At 33.7% G+C, this 25,431-nt stretch overlaps 2 protein-coding genes and 1 long non-coding RNA gene across 10 annotated transcripts in view; 1 reads left to right on the top strand and 2 right to left on the bottom strand.

Annotated features, from left to right (window-relative positions):
* Nucleotides 1-242: 242 nt before the first annotated feature.
* LOC139815689 (leukotriene A-4 hydrolase-like) lies at nt 243-4,999 on the bottom strand. The gene is made up of 11 exons (XM_071782758.1): nt 4,532-4,999; nt 3,998-4,110; nt 3,773-3,921; nt 3,575-3,686; nt 3,439-3,507; nt 2,899-3,181; nt 2,052-2,374; nt 1,636-1,893; nt 1,248-1,546; nt 904-1,177; nt 243-771 (listed from the first exon to the last, which is right to left on the bottom strand). The coding sequence occupies exons 1-10, from the start codon at nt 4,578-4,580 to the stop codon at nt 943-945; spliced, it is 1,890 nt and encodes a 629-aa protein (XP_071638859.1). The 5' UTR covers nt 4,581-4,999; the 3' UTR covers nt 243-771; nt 904-942.
* A 281-nt stretch (nt 5,000-5,280) lies between these two features.
* LOC139815688 (uncharacterized) lies at nt 5,281-24,305 on the bottom strand. 4 transcript variants are annotated; one of them, XM_071782754.1, is made up of 13 exons: nt 24,070-24,305; nt 18,931-19,066; nt 17,461-17,523; nt 11,369-11,707; nt 10,824-11,118; nt 9,846-9,987; nt 9,506-9,699; nt 8,907-9,393; nt 8,543-8,703; nt 8,245-8,403; nt 8,037-8,145; nt 6,424-7,073; nt 5,281-6,321 (listed from the first exon to the last, which is right to left on the bottom strand). In XM_071782754.1, the coding sequence occupies exons 2-13, from the start codon at nt 18,963-18,965 to the stop codon at nt 6,178-6,180; spliced, it is 2,778 nt and encodes a 925-aa protein (XP_071638855.1). In that variant the 5' UTR covers nt 18,966-19,066; nt 24,070-24,305; the 3' UTR covers nt 5,281-6,177. The 4 variants fall into 4 exon arrangements, with proteins under 4 accessions (XP_071638855.1, XP_071638856.1, XP_071638857.1 ...); XM_071782755.1 differs by lacking the exon at nt 18,931-19,066; XM_071782756.1 differs by lacking the exons at nt 17,461-17,523; nt 18,931-19,066; nt 24,070-24,305 and adding exons at nt 13,238-13,421; nt 13,553-13,690.
* Nucleotides 14,014-25,431, top strand: part of LOC139815691 (uncharacterized) — a 197,857-nt gene continuing 186,439 nt past the window's right edge. For 3 of the 5 annotated variants that reach the window (XR_011732806.1, XR_011732802.1, XR_011732805.1), the window contains exons 1-2: nt 14,014-14,282; nt 16,483-16,668. This is a non-coding gene — a long non-coding RNA (uncharacterized lncRNA). Of the gene's footprint in view, nt 14,287-16,473; nt 16,669-25,431 lie in introns of all 5 variants that reach the window. The other 2 variants (XR_011732803.1, XR_011732804.1) reach the window with 2 other exon arrangements.

Genomic DNA, 25,431 nt, shown 5'->3' with positions numbered 1-25,431 from the left:
CGTTGTTTCAAATCAAGACTTTGATTTACTCTCTATGTTTTTTTAATGTATTAAATGTAATTTTATGGTTAAAAAGAAAGTTATTTTTTGATCTACTCTTATATTATAATATATTCAATTCTAGCGCATAAATCCACTACAAATCGAATAATTTTGCAGATATTTTATTAGCAATAATAATTAAAATCCAACAAACATTAATTTTTAATAGGATTATCAGAAAAATCGACGAATAAATGTTACAGCTGTCTTTTAAGCATTAGAAAAAAAAAATTAATTTCCTAACTAAATTAATTTTGTTATAAATATTATAAATAAAAAATTGATGTCAACAACATACACATTATAAATTGTTCTGAAATTGAGATTATCAGGTAATAACTATTTTTAGTATTTTTACCCTATATAATAGATATTAATCATCGAATGGACCAAATGCGAGGTATGCATACGCGATTCAAGCAGGTAGTATCAAGAATTTATTTACGTATATCTAGGATTCGATCTCATTATCAAGATTTGACATTTTAGTTGAAGTAATACGTAGTCTATTGTGAGAAAAATGAAGTTTAAAGATTTATGCTGATACATTTATGCGTTTAATACAATAAATTACACTACGATAATTACATGTTGCTTCTGTATACATTAATTATATGATATTCTGTATATAAGAGATATATTTTCTTTTACAAATTTAAATATTATTCGACGATTCAATGGGAATTGTCATCAGGCATCATCGTGAATCCAGTTATTTCCTCGTTGGCACTGCAACTCAGAAAATGAAATAAACGCGGGGTATAGAAATTTGTCTCTACCAAATTAGTTTCATATTTCTATATTTTTTAAGTTTTCTTCATATAACAAAAGAATTATAAATTGCAGTTACTAATGACTTACCCATTAAAAATCAAATCAGGCTAATTGTTGCAAAAATAATTATAAGTTTTGGTGTAGAATTTGGTCGATTTTCTCCCGGGTTTCATTCAACATCTTCCTTTTATTGCGATTATATGTTTCAATCGCTCTGTCACGTATTTCTCCCCATTCGTACAAATGTTGAAATATAGGACATGCGTAATTTGGCGAACAATTTTCAGTAGCAAAATTCAAAGCTTGTGTAACTTTGAAGCCAGCCCATCGAACTTTAATGCACAATAGCAGCCAAAGAAACCTGTGAAATACGTGATGCACTTTACATTAAGCAACTGCAAATTAATTTAAATGAAGATATGCATATTTACCGTATTTTTCCATTTCTGATAACTGCGAAGTAACGGTCGTGAATAAAAAACAGTTTATGTATGGTCAGCGTACTATAAAAATAATGTAGTCTGTTTAATAACATCATTTTCTGAACGTCGTTGAGGCTCCTCTCGTCTTCTGTCACACGAGAAGGTGCATTACGACCATCCCATTTGATCCAATTATCAACATATAGGTAACAATTCCGTTCCCACAAGGACATTTGCGACAAATTCGGCACGATAGGTGTAGAAAAAATGTCACCAAACCACAACTCCCAACCAACACCATTTAACATCTGAAATCAATAAAAAAAGTCATTATTTTTAATGTTAAACATATAAATACTGATAAAACTGTAGTTTGTATGTATAAAAAGGACGTTACCTCCCTATTGTTAGGAAATTGTTGATACAAGTAGTTTACAAAAGCAATAGTATTAATACTTCTAAATGCAAAATTATTAAAATAAGATTTAAGAAATGGTTCGAATAATGTGGATCCTCCTAACTTATTCTCTAGATGACATAAAAAAAAATATCCCCTCTCGTAAGGCACGTATTTAGTGGTTATCTCAGGTGCAGACAAATATTCCAAATTGGGTAATAAGCATCTTAGCTTGTTGACATTTTTGGGTTCTAGGACCTACAATACAATTTACACAATACACAATATGAGAAAATAATCTATTAAGAATTCAGAAATTGGGTGTGTGTTTATAGTGCATACAATGTAAAATATTATCAATTGGTGACATTATTTATCACATTTATTTCTTTACTTAGTCAAAGTGAATATCTTACCAGACTATTAAGATTCTCTAATCCTTCCCTTTGAAGAAAAACATCTATGTCATTATGATACAAATCATTATATATCTCATACAAAACTCTGCATTTAATTTTTCTGGAAATAAAAAGGCTAAAACTCTTATTTAACCACAAATGCTCATAATTCTCACACGTAACTAAATTTCCTGCCCAGCTCTGTGAAATGTTCCGAGCTAGGGAATAACAGATGTAAGAACGATCTCCGCCAAGTAGAGTCGACGGAATAAATGTCACGTTTGGACATTCTATTTCGAAATGAGCGATACTTGGTGGAAGCACGCATATATCGTATTTACCTAGAAATATTATTTTAAACGTATAAATAACAAAAAAAAAAACAAAAAAAAAAGATTGCACTGCAAATCCAAGTGCGTTATTTTTACACAAAAACGTTTAATCTTCTGCACCTTCGATTAAACTCACTCTTCATCGCTTTCTAACTGGTTCTCTTAAAAAGAGTTAATCGACGTTGGTGAAACTGGCCCTAAAAATAACACATTTGACCGAAGCTCTTTTAACACGCTTCTTTATGTGTTGAATTACGTCACTGACCACGCATATAATCGTATAAAATTAAAAGTTAATATGTCCAATTGTGTTAAATGGCATGATTTAAAACAGCAAGAAATGTGTATAAAAAGCATCAACTAAAATTAATACACTTGGGTTTGCAGTGCGATAATGCAGAAAAATAAAAATTCATTATATATACGTATAAATTTAAATAATTATATCAAAATTATTTTAAAAAATTTAAAGAAATTTAAATTTAATTCTCTATTTAAATAAATAATATTAAAAAATCTAGTCAATATCTTACCCCACACATAAGGTCCACATAAGTCGTTGGCAAAATGCAACATACTTTCAATCATATTGTATCGAAAATTATTGAAAATAGTAGACTGAAAAATGTTCTCTTCGGCAAATATACTTATTCTGTCAGTAAGTTGTTTTGTCCGTAATGAACCAACAGCAATAACCACCGCATAAGACGGTACCTTTTTCTCTTGACGGAATAAATGTACATCTAGTTCCGGACCTTCGTGTACACCTTGCGAACGGGCGGACATTAGAACTGTATAAGGTTTTCGTACCCGAATCTAAAAAATGAAATATACGTATCGTATATAAAAATTAAATACATATTATATTTTAGTTGACTGAAGCAGTTTCTAAGAAAATATGGGCATTTGTTTTTAAAAACGTTTAATTTCTTTTTGACTAATGCGGTCCATTTCTTCGTCAATATTACTTTTATCAATAATGTCAGTTAGTAATTAATCGAATGTCATTGATTTTATGTAAACAAATAAATGGGGGTAGCATGCAAAATTACCACCTGTGTTTAAATTCTTACCACAGCAGAGTACGTAAATTTGACAGATGGAGTGTCCTGGCAAGGAAACCATGATCGTGCGTAAATTAGCTGAAAAAATAGAAGCTTTTAAATAATCTATGTTGATGTAGGAAAATGTCTTTTTTAGCCAATTTACCTTGTTGTTAGACAGTAAAAAGGAATGTCTACCATAGGCAGTTTGCTCAGGTGTTAGCCAATATAATGCAAATGAGTATGGAGTTGTTTTATATTCAATTTCAATTTTACAGCTGAAAATATCGTATTGTTGATGTCATCAATTCTTACATCAATAACATTTAGTAAATATATTTCTTTATAAATATCTTATATTTACCCAGGGTTATAAGTAGTGCCACTAATTGATGGTAAAACTATGCGAACTAAACTTCCACAGGTATGATTAATTCCAATATGATGATGTAAAATTGTTCCATCAAGCGCGTTTGTGACACGTCTTATATCAAGTCCGAGGCTATCTAAAATCTAATTATTCGATATTACATATAATAACCTGCAGTCAAAATGTTTACTCGATATGAAAGGAAATGTCTCTACTCACTATATGATTAATCATAGGTTTTCTTTCTATAGTCAAAATCGCTGTTCCTTCAAGAACTCTTTGATCGAAATCCACCATCAAGTTTAAATGGATATCGGTTACACGTGGCAAATCTTATATAATTAGGAAGATAAAAAAATATAAGTAATAAATAATGATATATAAATGTAACGAGTAAATACACGACAAAGAATAATATATATATTGTAATTAAAATTATTATGATAATTGCGTGTAATATATTATTTGTAAAATGCAAGCAATTTTCAGACCGTTATGCTAGATACAATATATTTTATACATTTAAGAAAATACGCAGAATGTTGTCAGTTAATAAAAATTGTAAGATAATAATCTAATTTTGAAAATTTGTACGTTACTATAGAATCAAGTATACGTGTAGCAATTTTGATTTCAAACATCTATGAATTCCGCACTTTCTTATTTTATTGTATTTTTTTTTTAAGAAAAAACTAAATAAGTTTAAGTATTTTTATTATGCTTATAATGTAGCTAATTAAATAATTAAAATACCTGATAACGCAAATGAGTGTGGATCTCTTGTAGAACTGGAAAAATCCATTTTAGAAGTCACGTTGTAGCCTCTTCAATCGACTTGCGATAATAGAACTGTGTATGTCTAAACTGGCCGCACAAGGGCACAGTATTGCTTTCAACTTCTCTCACCTTCTTATGTCTAGCGATATATTCTGTTTATTAGAACGTCAAAGTGACTGTGACCTTTCCGCACACAAACAAATTCGACTTATTTGAATTCAGTAAATATAACTGTGTACCGTCACATACTTTAAAACGGAGTTACTTTAATTATATTTTCTCTAGCTCGTCTTTTTTTCTATTTTTAATACTCAGATACATATTTCCTTTATTCTAAATAGGCAAATAGCATGAGTGGCAGTAAAAAGGGGCATATGCTCTCACTTTATTTTAACTTTTTCGACTTAGAATAATTTTATGATTGACAATCAGAAACTTTTTTTTAAATTTATACAAGAGTAAAAATCTGCATGAATATTTCTTCAACAAATATTATTTAAAAATACCTTTGTCTGGCAGAGCTTTATATATATAAATCGAAAAATTCCATATGCATAGAAACATTGGAAAGTTTTTTTTTTTTAATAATCGAACTTGATCAATAAATGGGATTTTATCTTCTGAGGGTTATTATGAAATTTACTAGAGTATCTACGATTCAAGATTAATCAACTCCCTGGAAGTTAAGAAATTTAAAGAATTTAAAATTTGGCTTTTCCAAATAATTATATTTCATCGTTTTTTTTTTTTTTTTTTTTTCAAATAGGTACTTTATAATTTGTAAAATTTTTATAATTTATACCAAATTAAATATCTTATTTCTTAACTTCCAGTCTTTCACAACCTGAACAAAAAAATGGTACCCCTAAGTATATTAGCACTCTACCCTCCCCCCTTGAAAAAAGTTGTAAGGGCACCTATGACAGAAAGTGAATAAATAGGCGATAAGGAAGATATTTCTCGTGTCCGTCCACATGCAACGAATACAGTCAACTTCCCCGTTAAGTTTTCAATCCTTTGGGTAAAGAGTCACTACCACCGCGCCAGTGACGTTACTCGTGTGGGAGTTATAGTTGGCAAAGAGCCATGATATCATGATGCTTAAAAAAATAAATACTGGACTTCGCGAGACATGCGCACACATATATTAATGGACATGAAATATCTAGATTCAGCAAATAATATAAAATATATACAAAATGTTTTAAAAGCTTGTATGATAAACTTGTAGAAAATACTTTCCTATGTTATTCCGACATTTGTTTTAAATGTTTAAGTGAACTAAAGAACGAATAAACAAGTTTATTTATACGTACAAGTTCTTAGATTATTTTATAATAATGAAGTAATTTTTACTCGATTATATATAGTTATTTAATTATATATAATAAACATTTTATATAATATTAGATTATTTGGTATGTAAATATAAATAAGCAATTAGAATTAATAAATATTGTTAAATTAAATATTATTTGCATTAAACATGTCGTCAGAATAGCGATAAAATAAAAGCATCAATTTTGCCGTCAAAATAGAATAAATAAAAATAATTATTTAAAAAGAACAACATTTTTTTTACACAAGGGTGTGAACGATTGAACATTTGAGTTCAATACAGTTTACAGTTCTGTGGTCTGAGGTAGACTTTCATCGTCGCTTAATACAATATTATCATTTAAGAGAATTAGATTGTAATTTAATTTACTTCCAAATTCATCATCGATGTACATATCCTCAGTTGTATATTGGCTGCCTTGCATGTTCTGTAACAAAGATCGAATAAACAATTTATATTAGTAACAAAAAACAGTAACCTATTTCAGATCCAATTTCCATTTCATTATGACTTGTGTATGCTTATTTACCTTTTTACATATAGTCCTTGGGGTATATATCATTGCCAAATTATTCAATCTTGCGGGTAGAGAACGCCTTCTTGGTGAGTCTTTCATTACAGCACTGTTCAAAATAGTACGTACATTAACATATTCTCTTTCATCTGCTCTAATTTTTTGCGGAGTTGATATAATCCCATTTGCAAAGGGTATCTTATCTTGATTCGTTTCATGTGAGTTTATTGGTTGTTGACTGCGCGCTGATATTTCAGATTCAATTGATGTTTTTGTAGTCGTGGAACTGAGCGTCTGGCTATTTATGAAAGCTTGATTCAAGATCTGTTCGTGTCTTGAGGTAGTTTCGTCATTAGCTTTTGTACTTTTAACTTCATCCATCCCCAGAAAATTCTCGTTGCCGGATGTCGATCTTTCGATAACGTTGATCTCTTTGTCATTATATTTCGTTCCATATAAATCCTCGAATACAGTTTCGCATTCTTGTATATTATTCAAATCGAACTTAGAATTGTAAATTTTAGGTGTTGTCGAGCATATTATTTCCGTGGCACGATCGAGGGCATTCCTCAGATTTTGTAGGGATTTATTTGAAGTAGTTGAAATCTTCGTAGACACACTACTCAGGTCTTTTGGTGATTCTTTGTTATCTTCAGTACAATTACCTTTGGTGACAATAGATAATAACTGAATTATATCATGGAATATTATGTAAGATCAAATAAAAATTAAAGTAGAAAGCTCTGATATTGGATATTTAATATCTAATTGAAAGACGAGCTGGATAACTAAGAAGTGTCAGGCGCGATTGGACGACCGTGTGGGAGTTTTATTTATTTCTGGGTTGTACACTGGGTTGGGACTAACTAAGACGTGTACATACTGTGCCCCCGCAGTCGGATTTTTTGTGATTTTTCGGTGGCTGCGTACCTCTTTCTCGGATGCGCATTTCGCTTTTGCGAAGTGCTTAATTTCGGTTCCCATTGGAAAACGCCGTGGCGCCGTCGATGAAGGTGCGGCCATGGCATGTCTATCCCGGATGCCCGAGACAGTCGGCCAATTTAGCTATTAATAGCCGAATTGGCTGACCAGCTGCGCGCGTTTCTCTATGGGGATGTGTTCCGCGCCGGGTGGGTCGTTTTTTTAGGTATTACGAAAGTTGGGTGTTTTGGCTGCGTTCGGAAACGTCATCCGAATGCACACGAGTACACTCCCTTCTCTTTCTATCGCAGCAAGTTAGAAGGAGAAGGGAGTATATCCGTGTGTACCCGGGCGACGTTTCCGAACGCAGCCTTTGTAAACTATGGGACTATGACGTATTACCTTAGTGCATATCCGGGTCCCTGGCACACCAGAGACTGGTTGTCGCAGGGGTGGGTTTTTTAGTGAGTGCGAGTCCCACATAATGGACACATGCATGTTTTAACTGACGATGCTGAAAATGGTCCGGAAATAGGACCGAAACGTATGAGAAAATAAATTTTAATAATCAAGAATAATTTGCGCACCGTTTACTGCGCTTGACTCTGTTTAATTAACCCGCTCCTCTTCCAAATGAAATAAATTTTATATTATCTAATAATAATAATTCTTGGAAAATAATAATAAATATATCTCTTTCAATTTACCTTCCTCCGTAATCCCAATTGTATATGTGGTATCAGCATTTTTTACAAATGGTATGGTATTTATATCATCAGTGGTATTACAAATTGTTTGTTGCGGCAGTAAGAAATCCTAAAAGTATGAAATAATATTAAAATATATACACGTGAGTTTTTAATAATATAAAAAATGTTAAAATAATAATAATATAAATAATAATATTGTATATGCCTTAGTGTGGTCTTTAGTATCGTGTGCCATTCGTGATAAGCAAATTTCTTTTTCTTTTCTCCATAATGTTGATTCATAAAAGCTACTGGCGTCAGAATGCAAAACCTGAGGTTGCATTATTGCATGTTTAATGCTGGAAGGCATGCCCATGTATGGTACCTGTGGCAAAAAGATAACGTATATGAGTAAAATATTAAAAGAATTATAGTGAATATATTCATATTCCATATACATATTTATAAAAAATAGTTTAGAAAGATTGATTCATGTTGTTAATAAAACTTTCGAAATAAAGTACCTTTCGCCGTGGTGTATGTAATAATTTTGAAATGGCTCCACCATATTCACTGGGTGATTTATTGTATTTAGGTTCTATAGCGGTTGTATGACTAGCTGGTTTACATTGTACATAATCGGGACTCTTTTCTTGCGACAATAATGAGCTTGTGGCTTTTGGACCTAATACGTATAAAATCATAAGTTTAATTAAAGTGCTAGATTTTAAGATATAGAGAAAAAAAATCAGAATTTATTTTAATTATCATCATATGCATTCGACACATTCTTCTTGATTATTTTAATAAGACCTTTTTATATTTCTATATCGATCTCAGTAAGATGTAATGTAATATACTTATCATTTGTACATTAATTTTACTTACTTGGAGTTGAGTAAGAAAAGGACGTCGAGTCGCTCCCAAAGAAGAAATCTTCCCTTCTACTAGCTATCAGTTTTTTTAATCGTTTTATATTAGCTCGTGCATTACTTCCCTCATCGAGGTCTTGCACCATGTTTGAAATTTCTGCACAACGAGTGCATGAGGTAGTAGTGGTACTCTTTACTTTAATCACGGGACTCACGATACTATCATTGATTACAGATGTAGCCATCTTTTTGATATTATTTTTGGAGTCCGAATCCTCATTGCATTGCTCCTTCTTAGATTTGAGAAGTTGATTGGACGTAGATTTTTTCTCCGTCGTAGGATGATATGATTGTCCGGCGAATGGTTTTTTGATCAACACCTTATTTTGTGTAGGTGACACAGGAGAAGTCTTTTGATACAATGTGTCATTATACAAAAGATCATTATTATTTCCGTTTACATTTATAAACGTGTCATTCTTCTCTTCTTCCTCGTATATCATCTTAAAAAATTTGAAAAAATTGTAAGTAACGACGCAGTAAATTACACGAAGAATCAATAACCGACAAAAGGTGCGCAAATTCTAAAAAATTGTATTGCTCATGTAAATTCACCAGTAGCCTATGAAGTTTTCTTGCTATTTTGTCCATGTCCAACATTATTTTCGTCTCGTCAGAATGCAATCCAGCTTCCAGTAAGCTATGAAGGATCGATGGAACATTCTGTAAGTTTATAATAACATCTCGTTTTCGCATCACGTGCTGTCGTTCTACATTTGGTTGATCGTATCCGCTCCACGGTACACTTCCTATGGAATGTTAAACAATAATTATCAAACTGCTATCAATTATTTTGTTCCTTTGTGATACAATAAATGCAATTTCAATATTTTATTTTAAAAATATTCTAATGCCTTTTTAATTAAAAAGCAGAAAATTATATTAATATGCTTACCTGTACACATTTCCCAGAGTAACAGCATTAAGCAGTAAACGTCGATTTTTTTATTGGGATGTTGCCCGTAACATAACGCCGGTGCTTGCCATTTGAAGTTTTCCAATCGCAAATATCTTTCGTAATCGCGTTCCACATAAACCTACAAGTAAAAGACATAACATGAATATTTCATTATAGAAGAAAACAACGTTAAAAACAAATTTCGTATTGAATTATACATGCCACAAATATTCTCTCTGTATTAAATAAGGGATAAATCTAATTAGAAAACGGCAATATAAACTCGCAAAACTGTTAAGATAAGATAAAAAGAATCGTGATTAATGTTCAGATTATAAATGCAATTAGTTGCACGAAATATAGTAGCTTTACATTTTTTTGGACTCTTATTTATCTTCGCGATAAGATTTCCTCGCACGTGGTTTTACGTTAACGTAAGTACAATCTTTATCGTAGAAAATAATCTACCATATTTAATTTCGATTACGATTAACGAGAGTTCCGCGTTCCAGACGGCGCGTGCGATTAACATCGACACGGTACAGCGAATTTATTCAGAAACGGACATTTTGTCGAAAACAATGCCGGTCGTTTCCGTTAGTGAAACGCTCACGGGTGTGTCATGGAATCGCGGATATGACGTGATCCGTTTCATTATAGTCTATTTTACCTGTGAACTTTTTAAATCTGCTAACAAACCTTAAATTCATAAAAGTGCATTCGGATGCGTAAGCTAAAAACGTGTAAAAACGTGGAAATATATATAAGTGAAACGATCTATAAATTCATATAAATTCTATATTCGCAAATTAATTAAATCATTTAAAAAGATATTTTTATAGATCTTTACTTTGAAACAATTGATACTTGAAAAGTTTTACATTTACATGTGCAATGGTATTGTATATTTTAAGGTAAAATTATACTAGCATTTTGGGAATAAAGTGAGGGATATAGAGCTTAAATTCCACATACTTTTTCCATTTCTCTAGCCAGTTCCCATCCGCCAAGCTTGACAGTCGTGCCAGATGCAAAATACACGCAGTGCGAGCTAATCGCTGTGTGAATGTATCCTCGCATATGACAGTATTTTAACGCGTCCGCTAGTTTCATGCCGATTTGCATGATTCCTTGTGTATTTATTCGTTCGCCTTGCTCGTGTATGTAATTGTACAAAGAGCAGTCGATGGGTTCGAAGATGGAGACGAGGCCGTGTTCATTTGTATACGTTGTAGCCATTAGCAGCAATATGTTAGGATGCCGAATTTCGCTGCAATAATGCAAGATTACGATCATGTTATACATATAAAGCAGACAGGATATCCTTGATTATGCTATTTCTTTTTTAAACAATAGTTGATATTTATCTTAATATAACGTTAATTAAAACAACGAATTTTGACTTTTAGGCTGGCTGATTCTTTGTACGTTTTGATTTTCTTATTTTAAGAACTAGTGATTTTAATGTACTCCTTTTTTCATACGAGAACACTCACATACGGAAACGGAGCGGTTCTTACCTGAGGATTTCCACGTCTGCTTTTATCGCATCCCGACATGTCGGCAAAATATGTCTCTTCAGCGTCACTTTCGTATTGTGCCATTCTGCAGAAACTAATTCGAGACATTTGTTTTCCGTGCCTGCAATACATCCAATCTCGAATATTTCGGAAGCACGTATGTGCGGTACACCTGGTATAAACTGTGCGGACTTCCGCGGCTTTCGATTGTCTTTTTGCGAGGGCTGCTCGGCGTTCTGTTCCTTGGGCAGATAAACGATCCAATCCGGATCGGTGATGTCTCCGTTCGATGTTTGACAGTGATTCGCAAACTGTTGTAATAAATTGCGGTAATATTCACTGCAAAGAAGCATCTTAAGATTAGTCCACTGATCTCATTAGATGTAAGTAAGTAGATTTTAGCTGTAAGATATAACATCAAAACAAGAAAATGCTATTTATCTACAATAAATGTTCATTTTATTTCATTCTGTAGCACCAAGTCTTAAAACTTTCTCAATGATTTGATCAATAAATAATTTAGAATATGTACGTAAAAATATGCGACCAAAATCAAATGAAACTTCTTAAAGTTATGATAAAGATGAATTCAGCATTGTTGGTTATCTTTCAGGATACGAGTTAATTATGCTTCATCTTTTTTTTTTCTTTTTTTTTTTTCCAAGTAAATGAGAACATGCAAATGTGTCTTCAATTAAACTTACAAATTATGATCGTCTCATCCTGTGATCACTTCCACATTAAGAACACATAAATAGTATACAACAAAGAAAATTATTGCATAAATAATAACATTTATATCAGTTTCAATTATTACATACATATAATACCTTTTAATACTGGATTTTAATGCTGCCACTTTCTCAAGTCATAAAATACAAAACTGAATAAACTAGCAAAATAAGTATGCGCGTATAATAACAATTCAAAAGTTATAGGTTACAGTCACTGATAATTGTTTCAATGTGATAATTGACATTGACATAAATGTGTTACACTATATGTATTATTATACACTATGTATTATTATTTAGCATAATATCAAATATAATTATATTGTTGCTTCAAAATTTATTCGCTCGCGGAGGTAACTTTTCATGATTTAGCGAGTTATAAATTACCGAGTTATACTGAAGACATTGTTCATAATTACTTTTCATGGATTACAACACAAGAATGAGACAGTATCTCGTCGAAAAGAATGGTAAACCAGACGCGCACCAGACACGATTGTTCGCACAACTGAGGAAACGAAATGCCCGTGCAGGCAACGATCACAGTACAAGCGCCAGTATCGCGTCACGTCGATTATGCAAACGTGCGCGTAAGCGCTTTGTAATTTTCAGATATATCGAGCGTTACGTTGCGAATATAAGCTATGCAGATATCTATCGACTTGTGCGTTATTATAAAAATAATTGTCGAGTTTTTTAAATATAAATATAAAGATGAACTTTGAAGCAAGAAACTGATCTCTCTACAATTAGAATTGATCTAAAAAATGTCGAGAAAAAATGAAATCTAATAAAAATCTAATCTAGTAGACTACAAGTATTCTACAAGTTGACAATTTAGATATAAAAAGATTTAAAGTCTCGAGGAAAGAATACAAAATCTATGAAATAAAAAATTCAAACAAAGAAGATTTATTGCAAGTATTATGAGACTACATAATCAAGAATTCGAATAATTAAAAACTATTAAGAGTAATTAAATTTGAGCTAATTAAGCAAGTATATAAAGAACGTAATTTTACACATACAATGAACCTTTGGAGAAAAAGTTTTCTTGAAAGTGTCACATGCAAATAAATTATTTTCAATTACCGATACCATTTTTTTTCTTAGAGATCTTACAGTAAATTAATACCTGAAACAACGGGGACTCGCAGCTGCCATAACTGTAGGAAATTCGAAACTTTAACGCCTCGCATAGATTTTTGCGTAAATGTCACGCAAATGTCGATTCGTTTATAACGCAACTAATCACAAAATTGCGGTGTAATTTTTCGCCAATCGAGAATCGTCGACGATTCGCAAAATATATGTATTTACTGTGGAAAAACGTATTAATTAGCGTCATCCCTGCACTCTTGGCACAAAAACACCGTATAAAAAGAGATAAACTTGCAATACAAGTGAAACCACTTTACAGTACAGTGAAGGTATATAAAGCGAAATTTACCAAATTGAGCGTATTCACGGGTATTTCGACACAAAATCAGATATGCGAAGTGTCAATTATCAGATATCCAAGTGTCTGCACGAGTACATACTCGTGTTTACGTAGATTTATCCTCACTTCGAGTAGTTCGAGTACTTCTTTCGTGCTAACCACTTCTACCGAAGAGGGCAGGAGAATGCATTGGGATGTGCGTAATAATTAACCTGCCATCACACAGAGATCGCTCCGTCTCGGAATTCGGGCTCGTGTGATTGGCCCGCATTCGAAGGAAGCCTGCGGCTCGCTCGAATCGGGGCGCTGCCGGCGCCGAAAAGTGCGCGCGAAAAAATGTCGGTGTTGAAAAAGCGGGCGGCGTTATTTGGCCTTCAATTCGATCCCCGAGGGTGCCGGACGTTCGCAATCGGCGTTCGCGATTGATCCTATCTCTCGTCCGAGGATGATCCGAAGATTCGCGGATTCTGACGCGTCGATTTTACGCGGAGGACGTTTTTGCACGCGATCGTCGCGATCCGCGTTCGAAATTGGCGCGATTACGTCACGAGAGCGAAGGTGGGTGAACCAAGTGAAGTTACCTGCCGTTGTCTTCGTTCGTTGGGACCGGCTGAGAGACCGACGGCGGATTCGCGGTCGAGTTTGCGGCCGAATTACGTCGGTGGACGCGATCGAGACGATCCAGGCGACGATCGGTCTCGGATCGCGTGGCGAACTTGCCTGCCGGAGATCCGCGTGAGTAAGTACGCAGATCGCGCTCCAACCTCACGATCATACGTACTGCGAAGTGCGAACACGTAACGGAGTAATGGACGCCCGATGCACCGGTCGTGCATTTCGAAAGCGCGAATTCGAAATTGGTTTCCAATCTGAAATTCGATCTTGCGCGACGAGCGTCGTGAACGGAAATGGATTTCAAGCCTTTAGATGCAACTCGTGAACAATTCTCTGTAATACTCCATCCCCCCCTCCCCCTCTGTCTAAGAGAGAAAGGCAACGCGAGCGTGCGAGAGACTCGTCAAGCGTACTCCGCGCGACCGTAGCATCAACTATACGATGACTTTGCATGTAGCAATATATGCGCGGGTTAATTGAAATACGGAGTACTCGTGTGTGTGATAATTAACATCGTTTATCTGCGTAGCAATGGTCGGTATCTATGTAGGTCATAATTGGTATTTGTATTATACATGTAGCAGAGTCGATAGTGATCGCGATTGTTTTCCATTTTAGCCGCGATCACTGGCATAGTTTCGTATAGATAAAAAACGAGCGATGCTATAGTTAATATGCGATTGTTATATATATTCGCGCCGAGATTGTGTGCATGTGTTGGTAAAAAAGTGTGTGGTAGTATGTACTCGGCAGTGATGACGATTGGCGATCATTTTCTACCTTATTGTTAGCCGTCGATCGCTGTTCGCGGTTGTAGAAATCGGTAACGCGAAGTAGGTAATGTCGTGATTTTGTTTTGTGAGATTATTTGCATGAGTTAGTGATCTCGGCTGTGGCCGCGATTATTTTCTATCTTTAGACGCGGTCATCGCTTGATTGTATAGTAGAAGCTGTAGTTGGCGGGCTAGAAGTCGCCGTAGGTAACACGCGGTAACACGCGATCAGCAAGAGAATTATGTGCATGAATTATAATTCCAAGTGGAATTATGCTGGATCGGCACCGATCGCAATATTTTTCTATCTTAGCCGCGATCGATGCCCGATCTGTTTTAACGATTAGAAATTAGTTTCGCCGATACATTCGCGAGGTGCGGCTGTAGCTAGTTGATGTTACGGTCGCCGTGGTCGCAAAAATTCCACAAATTACTACGTTGTGTACGACCTTATGCCCGTATCACACTAGCGATTGGCGATTGCGTCTACGTTTGCGTCTACGTCTTTTGACCAATCAGAACGGAAATCGCGAATCGCAATTGCCAGCAGCTACTTTTTGATTGGTCAAGAGACGTAAACGCAAACGTAGACGCAATCGCCAATCGCTAATGTGATACGGGCTTTATACCGATTTGTTATTACCCTGGTAGCAAGATGACGTCTAAAGACGTCTTAATGACGTTTTATTGACGTTAGAGACGTCATTAAAGGCCTATCTACATAAGACGCAGAACGCGAGTCGCAAGACACACGCACAGTCTACATGTCAATCTAACCTCTTTGTTAGATTGACATGTAGACTGTGTGTGTGCTTGCGACTCGCGTTCTGCGTCTTATGTAGATAGGCCTTAAGACGTTGTTATTAATATGTCATTTGACGTCACTCTGCTACCTGGGTACTATATTCGAATTATTACTTTATTTTGTTAAGGATGATAAGTGTCGCGCAGAAATAAACGCGTGGTATCCGGAGTATTAAAATATCGGGCGATTGTATTATGCGTGGAATTTTGGTATCTCTTAGAACTTAGAAAAAGACAAAAAGTAAATTAAAACGAAATTAAAGTTAGTCTACATCATTGATAAAATTGGACATAAAAAATCTTTTATTTGCCGTTGATCGTAAAGATTATTTCCACATTTTTGAGTCTTGAAAATGCACTATGTAATGATCGTGTCTTGAATTAGTAAATTTTAATTAAGATTGCAACAAAAATATATATGACAAATCTAAATATGCAAATAATTAGTTTAAAGTGACCCCTACTTCTTTTCCCCTTAGTGTGAAAATTCAAGTTTAAAAGATGACGCGTTTGAATATGATTCTGTCTCTAGTATAAAATCGCGAATGATAGCATGCACGGGAGTTTCGAGTTTCAATTTTGTCCGCCGAAAATCTACGTCGACGTCCAAAACGAGCGTACGCATATTGCCGTATTCGTAGCGCGCGTGAATTCGGAAATACGCGAGTAAAAAATAATTCGCGTGGAAATAAAATGATCTCCGAGCAGTATGAGTAGTGCACATTTATATACATATAGTGTATACAGTGAAATGCGCAAAAAATGTGGCGGAAAATGGATAATGCAGTACGCAGTGACGTTTGCAGTGACATATGCAGTGATATAGTGAAAAACATGGACAACTGTAATGTATTGAAATGTACACTGTGTAATTTAACGTAAAGGAATTACAAGGATTACAGTGTGGGAAAGCGTCCGGAGCGTCAGTGAGGAGTAAGTTGATTTTTTTAATTTTTTAAATATTGACTTCAATATATAATAAAAGAGGAAATCAGTATAACGTAGAAAAAAGTAAACTTCTGGAAAAATTTCGAGCATAACATTAATCTGATTGTCATATATAATTAATTTTTAAATATTATGTATAATAATATTTGTGAAATATTATTATACTTTGTGATAACTATTCATATTGTCAAATAAAATTTAATTAGTTATATATTTTTTCTGTAAGTTATTGAACAAACTTTCTGTAAGTATGAACAAATTTATACAAAATTATAACGATCAGAAAGGATAAAAAAATCGGAAATATTGTAAAGATTTAAAATTATCATGAAAATGTTTGCTCGTAATATAGGATATTATTGATAAGGATATTAATATACGATTATATACGTACAAATAAATTTTACCAGAGATTTACTTCTCAGATTAAAACTGATCAGCATAATCTTTTCAATCGTCAAAAAACATTATGAAAAAGGTCAGTGAAAGCGCCTTGAAATGATTTGCAGAATTATTTGTAATAATTTTGAATATTGTTAGAAACGTTCGGAAAAAAACCGAAAAAATAAATAAACCGAAAAAAATTTCGATTCACATATTTCTCTTTTGTCGGCTCGACAAAGCAGAAACTATCAAGCGTTTTAAATAGTGTCTCCTTACTAATTACACTACGTCAGATCGCTTTTACGTGCGGCATGCTGTGTTATATAAGCCAAAATAGAAGCTTCCTTTTTTTTTTACGATAATCGAAGTATGATAAGCGGATATGCGACTTACTTGCGACCGTCTTGCGGCACCGGCGGCGGCGACTGTACGTCCCTGTCCGACCGCGTAGCTGTTCTGAAAAAAAAAAAAAAGAGCAACAGGTCCGAGATTTATTCCAAATATTGATATCTAGCATATCACACTAACTTACAACTTTGAATACATGTTTTCTCGTCGTCTGTAACTAAATACATTTTATTTATCGATAAATTTTGAATCGTTCAATTCTTCAATCGTTCTAACATTCACACGTAATACTTTTTACAATAATCTGCAGGATTAGAATAAAAATTATCAGTATTATTATTCGAGTCAAAAATTTTTCCTTGAACTATCGTTTTGTTTCTTTATAATTCGCCAATTTCTAAAACATTGTTTTTTTAATAGATAAAATATCTGACTAACTTAGTTATAAAAAATACTTTTTTTAACGGGTAAAATATTCGCTATTAATATTATAATTATGTGCATGATTAATCAGTGTTGAAAGAAAGATACACTTTAAAAGTAATTGATTTGTCGTAGGAAGCAAATTAATTATATTTTAGATTTTTAAAAATTAACAAACTGTGCATGAGATTGACAGATTTTAGAGAGGCGGCAAGTAATAAAGGTTTCCGATGTCAGTAGAACGAGCCGCGTCGCGAAACACAGAGCAACACAGTGGCAGGAACAAAAACCGGAAGATCGATGAATTGTACGATATCCACGGCAATTGCCGGCGCGACCGCAAGATCGATCGTATCTGCGAACTTGCACTTTCCCCGACGATTCATTCTCCACGGATCACAGAACAACGGCGCCTATTACTTCGTGACGCGGATTATTTCAGATTCTCGTTAACACGCTTCTCTAGCTCTTCCTTTCCCTTTCTTGCCGTTTCATCGGTCGATATCAGAGATTACTCAGGATCGTGCATGTTTTTGTGATATTTCTCCCCCCCTCTCTCTCTCTCTCTGTCTGATATGTTTTTTAATACATGTCACAAAACTAAATACGCTATACATTAGATAAATCTTCACTCTGCTGTGAAACGCAGATTATTTAAAATAATTACTAAAATTGATTTAAAATATATTCGATTACATACTCTAATGTATTATTATTATCAGGATTTTATGATAAAAATACGAATAATGATAATAATATTAAATGGAAAAAAGGTTATTAGTTTATATGAGAGGTTATTAATTAATTATGTACCGTAAATGAAGAAAGTTATATGCTTTTACAACTAACACATTTCTCTAAATGCATTATGAGAATGCATTATGTTACGGGAAAAAAAGCTTGTATCTTTTCATTCATATACAAATAATGATGAACGTATTTAACTAATCCTAATTCACGAGTTTTAGTTTTATGATTAACTGAAACATGTCTAACTTCTGTTTTGGAAAAATACATCTACACTCTCGTATCAAACTTTAATAAGAGATCTTGACGAATTTTCTGACATTCCGGACATTTATAATTACTTACTTTTTGATCCATTTGAATGCGAGCAGTTTCTTCATCGTGCACAATTATTTGCGGAACAGAGTCATGTGTACCGTGACAACTATGAGATCGCACTAATCTTAAGTTAGGCTTGTCAGTCTTAAGAGCCTCGGACAACCTTGGAAGGAACGTGAAAATCAACAAACCTTCCATCGTACACATTCTTTATTATTTTCTTGACGGTAGAATAATATTCTTTAAAACACGAGACAGAAGAAACTGATGAAATATCGATAATTTAAAGAAATTTATCGATAATTTATTAAAATAATATTAAAGACCCATCCGGATATGATTACCAAATCTCTAAGATTTATTGATTAAACATTTGCAATTAATTTTAAATCGGAATGAAAGATATAGCTATTTGTTTTTTTTTCTTTTGACTCTGAATTACATTTTTTATAATGACCTACGCCATCAAACTTTTTATAATGAAATAATGATATGAACTTTTTCAAACAATTTAATAGCAGATAATACTATTATATTAATAAAACCGTGACTGATAGTACGAACATATGCGTATCAATTATATCACGATTTATTGCGATAATTTTTATTCGTTACACAAAATAAATTTCACAGTTTTCACGGTTATTAAACATATAAATCATATTCTGAACGAAAATAACATGATTATAAAGCTAATCTAGCCGGTAGAAAGTTTCTTTGTATTTTAAATTGCTACGTAATTACCTTAACAAATTTATTTTAATGTGAAATAATTTTTATTCCTTATGATACGGCGCTATTAGACGCTAATATTATTCCTATAGAAAATAGTAATGTGCGATTATTTATGTAGTTACAACGTCTCCGTGTTCATCATTTATATGCCTCATTGAGCATCAACTGAAAGTTTATACAGGAAGATATACTGTAAATTCACTTACAAGATCATTCGCCGTAGAAATCCACTTATGTAAGAACTATATAAGCTACAATATACAATTTTATTACATTGTTGCAAAAATTTCAATATGTATTAACGTATATAATGACGATTATGTTTCTGTTGGGATGGTCAGGTATTGATAAGTTTAATATTTCTGTCAAAATAGAGAAAGTATATCTCAAGCATTATATCTCACGATAATTCAAGATACTTTTTTATTATTACGAAATAAACCTTTACGAAATAATAGGTATTCAAATATTTAAATAATACGCGGAGCAAATATCTGAGAAATATCCGGATAAAATATTTAAATGTTTAAATAATAACATTTAATCTTAAAAGAAAATAAATTATTACTTAGGATTATTTGATTGGAAGAAAATATTTAAAACTCGAGAATATAATTTTTCAGTATGTTCATACAATTTTATGTTACCCGGACAACTAAGATCGAACGTTATATGAAAATTTGCGAGATGAAAGAGTTAACTTTTGATACTGCGATCGAAAAAATGCATAACTTCTGAGACACGCTATAGTTCACGATTAATATAGTTACTCTTTCGTTATTAGATACATTTTTAGCGTGCATTCGAGCTGATAAGTTCCGCATCGCTCATTATATATATATATATATATACAATATATAGCTTTCGCTTATTATAGAAATATAAAATTCGATCGATGATTTTCTCCTCACGAGAGAGAAGATAATTTTTTCGCGCGCGATAGATTTTTTAACCTTGTAAAATCTTGCGGGCCGCGTGTTATAATCGGTGACTCGGTTCTAAAACGTTGATTACCTAATGAGAAAAATATTTGCGTAATTCGATACAGATAAAGCGATAAACTTGAAAATTACACGTACAGGTGATACCGCAAACTAGCTAATTTACACGATTATTTACGCGATGCACTTTCTGCGTGTGCTGAGAAATACAGAACACGTTTCTATGGGTTTACGTGTATCTTAATGGATATTAAGAGACGTCAATCAGACAAGAAAGTGTCGATATAGGCCAGGTGCTCGTTTTTTTTCCGATTCATTTGCATGCCAAGTAACTTATTGCAGCTTTTTTTGGTTTCTTTTATATACGATTGCAGTCGAGGAAGCATCGTGTGCATTAGTACGCATAATAAATATATAAATCTGCAAGTCGAGCAAGTGTAATTTATTTCTATGCCTTTACATGCTTGTCGTTACTGATTATTATTAATTATTAAACGAACTACTAAAATCAAGATTCTTATAATAATTAACAAATAATGCTATGTATTACATTTTCTTTTTTGACAAGAACTTAATTTTAGCTAACTTGAAAAAAAATATTTAACTTTTTTTAAAGAAGGAATTTTGAAATCGAATATTTTAGTCAATTCTAATTATATTGATGTTAATTATTTAATTTCATGAATATCTATATAGCATGTCCTAGAATGTGAAATGGTTGCTTTTTGGAAACCATTTTTTCGATTTGCAGCCGATCTCTTTTTAACTAACAATACAATTTACAGCAGTGGCGTGATTGAAAATGCAAGTTAATTAATTTTGAATTACAGTTGGATTAATCTACATTCATTTATATTATTTTCCAAAATTATAACTGCGGATTTAACATATATTTGTCACACATAAAAATTACATTCTCCCTTGAAAGAAAAATCCAAAATCTAAGAATAAATTAACCTCGAAATTAACATTGAAATCAAGATTGGTCGTTCTTCAGACAGTTTACAAGATTCCAGTCGTCCCGGTTTAGATAGGTTTTTTATCATCTCCGGCATTCGCGCAAACTTCACGGCTTTCTTTGTTATCCTCGCTCAATGGGACAATGACCGTTTCTTTTTGCTTGTCGGCGTCGCCGGCGCAGTTCGCGGCTTTAAATACCGGTGCAATTTTATAGCGGCGCGGCGCGGACTAATAGCGTTTTTCTTTGGCAGAACTGGAGCGCACTCAGTGCACATTAAAGCCGTTGTACACAAATCAACGTAATGTGTATGTTTAATATAAACGGGTTAAATCATGAAATCCTCAATATTCTTTATTGCACTATTTGGTAAAATATGTACTGGGTATTTTATCAGTCGAAATATTTGCATTTTACTTTAAATATTAGAGATTAAATCAGTGTACAACGGCCTTAATGCGCACTGAGTGCGCACCAGTTCTGCCAATGAAAAACGCTATAAGCACAGTACCTAATGCCGCACAATCTCGCGCTCGACGAGGAGATAATGGTAGTCATTACGGGCTGTGAGTACACGGCCGCGCGCCGCGCCAGCGCCGGTTGAAACGTCTGGTTAACGGTGCGGCCCCCGGTTGCCTAAACCCACGGGGGGGCCCCAGCCGCTATTCTTTCGGCCGTAATTAGCCCGTGTCTTCGACACGCTCGAACTTTTCGGAACATTTTCACGGGATGGAAAGCAATCGCGAGATCTCCTCCTCGCCGCCGCCGCCGCGACGAGGAGAAACTCGGAAGCAAGTCGTAGAATCTTTCTCCCGCGCGCGCACATGTTCTTCCGCTTATATTATATGGATCCGAATACATCTTTCTCTCTTGTATGCACAGACGTAGCGTCGATCGAAACGAGCTGGTGATATCGCTCAATTATCTTTATGTAAATTTCGCGATTGAGATGTCTATCGCGATGCGTTTCTCTTCCGTCCGATAGCGCTCGTAGATATCGATAAAATAGCGGCTAATTATAAATCCAGTTCATGTCACTGTATTTTCACGGAGAGATATTTCCCGAATTCGTTTCTGAAAGAGATAAGCGACTTCTTACAAAATACACAAAATTCATTGTGCATGATAAGAAAAAAATTATTTTAGTAGACATGAATAAATAAATTGTTTTTCAAAACATATGAAAGAGTATCTTGTTTTGAAAGACATTCAAAGTATAATTTGTTAAGTATCTAATGATTTTATTATATTTAGAGATTTTTATCAGTTTTCCTTTTATACCCATTCTGTCTTCTCGTTTTTATAAAATTTGGATGTGTTAATCAATCAGATATAATGTATCAAACTATAGATATTGTCTAGAAAATTTTACAGCCGTATGAGTTATTTTTAATTTTGGAATTAATTACTTTGCCGAAATATTTTTACTTGGACTGTGTCTTTCTATTTTCTATTATAATATTTTCAATTGTATGATTTTTTATTTGTGTCGATTACCTTGCACAGTAAAGCCCCTTGCACAATAGAAGCGATAGCGATAGCGACAGCGACAAAGTTGCCGACAAAGCTATATATACCTTTGTCGGCAGCTTTGTCGCTGTCGTTATCGCTATCGCCTATTGTGCAAGGAGCTTAAGAGATTCAAGCACATAAACAGATCGAAGAAAATAGCACGATATGCGCTATGGATATATCAATATATATCAATATCAAATATTTTTGTTTGGCGTGGAGATACTGTCGATATATTTAACATGCATTATGTTTAATAAACTGATTAATTTTTTAGCGCTTTTATCAGTATTTGATACGAATATCGGCGACCTTCACCTCGTACCGAGCATAATAGCACGTCGATACAAATTTACCGTTTTCTTAAGCCAGAAAATTATGTAAACTGCTTTTTCTTTCTCTTAAAATGTATGAAGATAACGAAAATGATATAACAAATATTAAACATATTTAAGACAGAGTATTGTTTTTAAATTACACAAATAAAAGAAATAATAACCAGAAGCTTGATTTAACGCGTTAAAATTAAAAAAAATTAATTTCTTTTGTAATGAATTACGGCATATCTCACGTTAATACAGTTTACACATCGACATATAAATATCATTCACGGGAATATTATGCTCTTAATCTATTTTGGAATTTATAGTCACGTATCACATAGTTCAGATAGGATCACAAATCATTTCCATATAGGTACTATAGATATATTATTATCGAACGGATCAGGCATATATTCAGCAAATAATTGATTCATTGATTAAATGACTGAAAACGCAAGTGCATATAACATATAAAGCATTTTACATATAATTGTTAAAAATATACAAACATATGCTATAATTTAAACAAATAAAAAGTCAGGCAATGTAAAATGGATCAAATGGATAAAATCGAACGCACGCAGAACCTAAAAATTGAGGAGACCACGATACATTTTTCTCCTCTCTTCAACATTTTGTTCAAACACTATCGGCATTTTCCTCTTTCATTATCGATTTAGAATGAATAGGAACTTACTTGAACCATTTAACTATTTTGTATACACCCATGCTGCACGTGGTCGACCGGCGCTGCCAAACTTCGACAGGTTGATTGACGTCGCGCGATGCCGACGAGCACTACGAAAGTACGAAACTCGACTGAAATACTCACGAGAACGCCGCGCGCAATCCGTTCTCTTCTCACGACTGAACCGCGAAACTGCGGTGCGGTGGCAAAATGTATGCGGCCGGACGATACCTCGATTCTGATAGTTTCGATGGGCGTAGTTTTAGGCACGGGCGGCACGACTCGCCATCATTCCCACTCCATTCTTTCGTCCTGTAGCGTTCGATTGATTGGCTGATCCCTCTACGTGAAAACAGCGATAAGCGGAAGGACGAGGTACCTATTGAAGTACCGATTTAAAGTTGGGAAAAATCTATATATATGTATATATATATATATATATATATATATATATATATATATATATATATATATTCAAGCATACCTATATAAAATACACGCAATTAGAGGGAGCTCGATTGTAAAACTGTGTACAAAGGATTGCGTTGCAACTTGCAACTATATTCTATGGTTTCCAAACCTTTAAAAAGATTGAATTATATTTAGACTTACACAAAATAAACTTACCATTAGTATACTGCTATAAAGTTTAATAAATTTAATTACGATTAAATAATCGTAAAAAATTTTTATACGTAGAAAATTAAAATTATTGGAAATGTGCAAAATTTAAAAAGATTTTCCGTAAAAACAAATGGTATTTAATAATATAAATTTTTTTTCTGACGTGATAAATAGCTAATATATGTGTATAAAAAAAATAAATAACGTTCTGATGTTATTTGTTGCGGCATTTTTACCTGCATTTGTGAAACCTCGAATATCTAAAAAATTATTATTAAAATCCCTAATAATTAATACTGTTTGATAGTAAAGATTTATTAAGTTAAATTGTACAGATAGGAACATTTAGCTGACAGCCGACAAAGAATCTTGTGCAATTGCATATGGTATTCTCGTGATAATTTAAGACCGCTGGGAAGCTGAATTCTTAGACAGTAATTACACAATTTTGAAACTACCCGGCTTTGTATGGAATCTCTGTGCGTAACGAAGTATTCTGATATCGCGTTCCGAGTCTGCGCCTTGGCACGCCTTTTTTCGTCGGGTTGGTTCACGAGAGTATACCGCTACCGGTACAATCGGTGCGATGACTGATAACGAACAATTACGGCACGCAGTCGGCGTCACAAACATAGAATTGAGCCGCCGCGTGTAGGATGAGCCGTATTTTGTAACTTGAGGACATAAAGCGACTTAATTTTATCTCAGATATAATTATCTCATATCTGGATCCGAATACCTAATTTT

This window comes from Temnothorax longispinosus, chromosome 7, assembly GCF_030848805.1.
Source record: "Temnothorax longispinosus isolate EJ_2023e chromosome 7, Tlon_JGU_v1, whole genome shotgun sequence".
NCBI lineage: Eukaryota > Metazoa > Arthropoda > Insecta > Hymenoptera > Formicidae > Temnothorax > Temnothorax longispinosus.
Note: the sequence above shows the minus strand (reverse complement) of the source record. Positions and strands in the feature narration are given on the sequence as shown.

Coding starts and splice junctions, on each gene's coding strand:
- LOC139815689 (XM_071782758.1), bottom strand. CDS start 4,580: ATGGATTTTTCCAGTTCTACAAGAGATCCACACTCATTTGCGTTATCA. Junction 1,894..2,051: donor TAGAGAATCTTAATAGTCTG/GTAAGATATTCA, acceptor ATTGTATTGTAG/GTCCTAGAACCCAAAAATGT. Junction 1,547..1,635: donor AATTTCCTAACAATAGGGAG/GTAACGTCCTTT, acceptor TATTGATTTCAG/ATGTTAAATGGTGTTGGTTG.
- LOC139815688 (XM_071782754.1), bottom strand. CDS start 18,965: ATGAAGAAACTGCTCGCATTCAAATGGATCAAAAA. Junction 11,119..11,368: donor GCAGACGTGGAAATCCTCAG/GTAAGAACCGCT, acceptor GCATTATTGCAG/CGAAATTCGGCATCCTAACA. Junction 8,146..8,244: donor ATACTAAAGACCACACTAAG/GCATATACAATA, acceptor TCATACTTTTAG/GATTTCTTACTGCCGCAACA.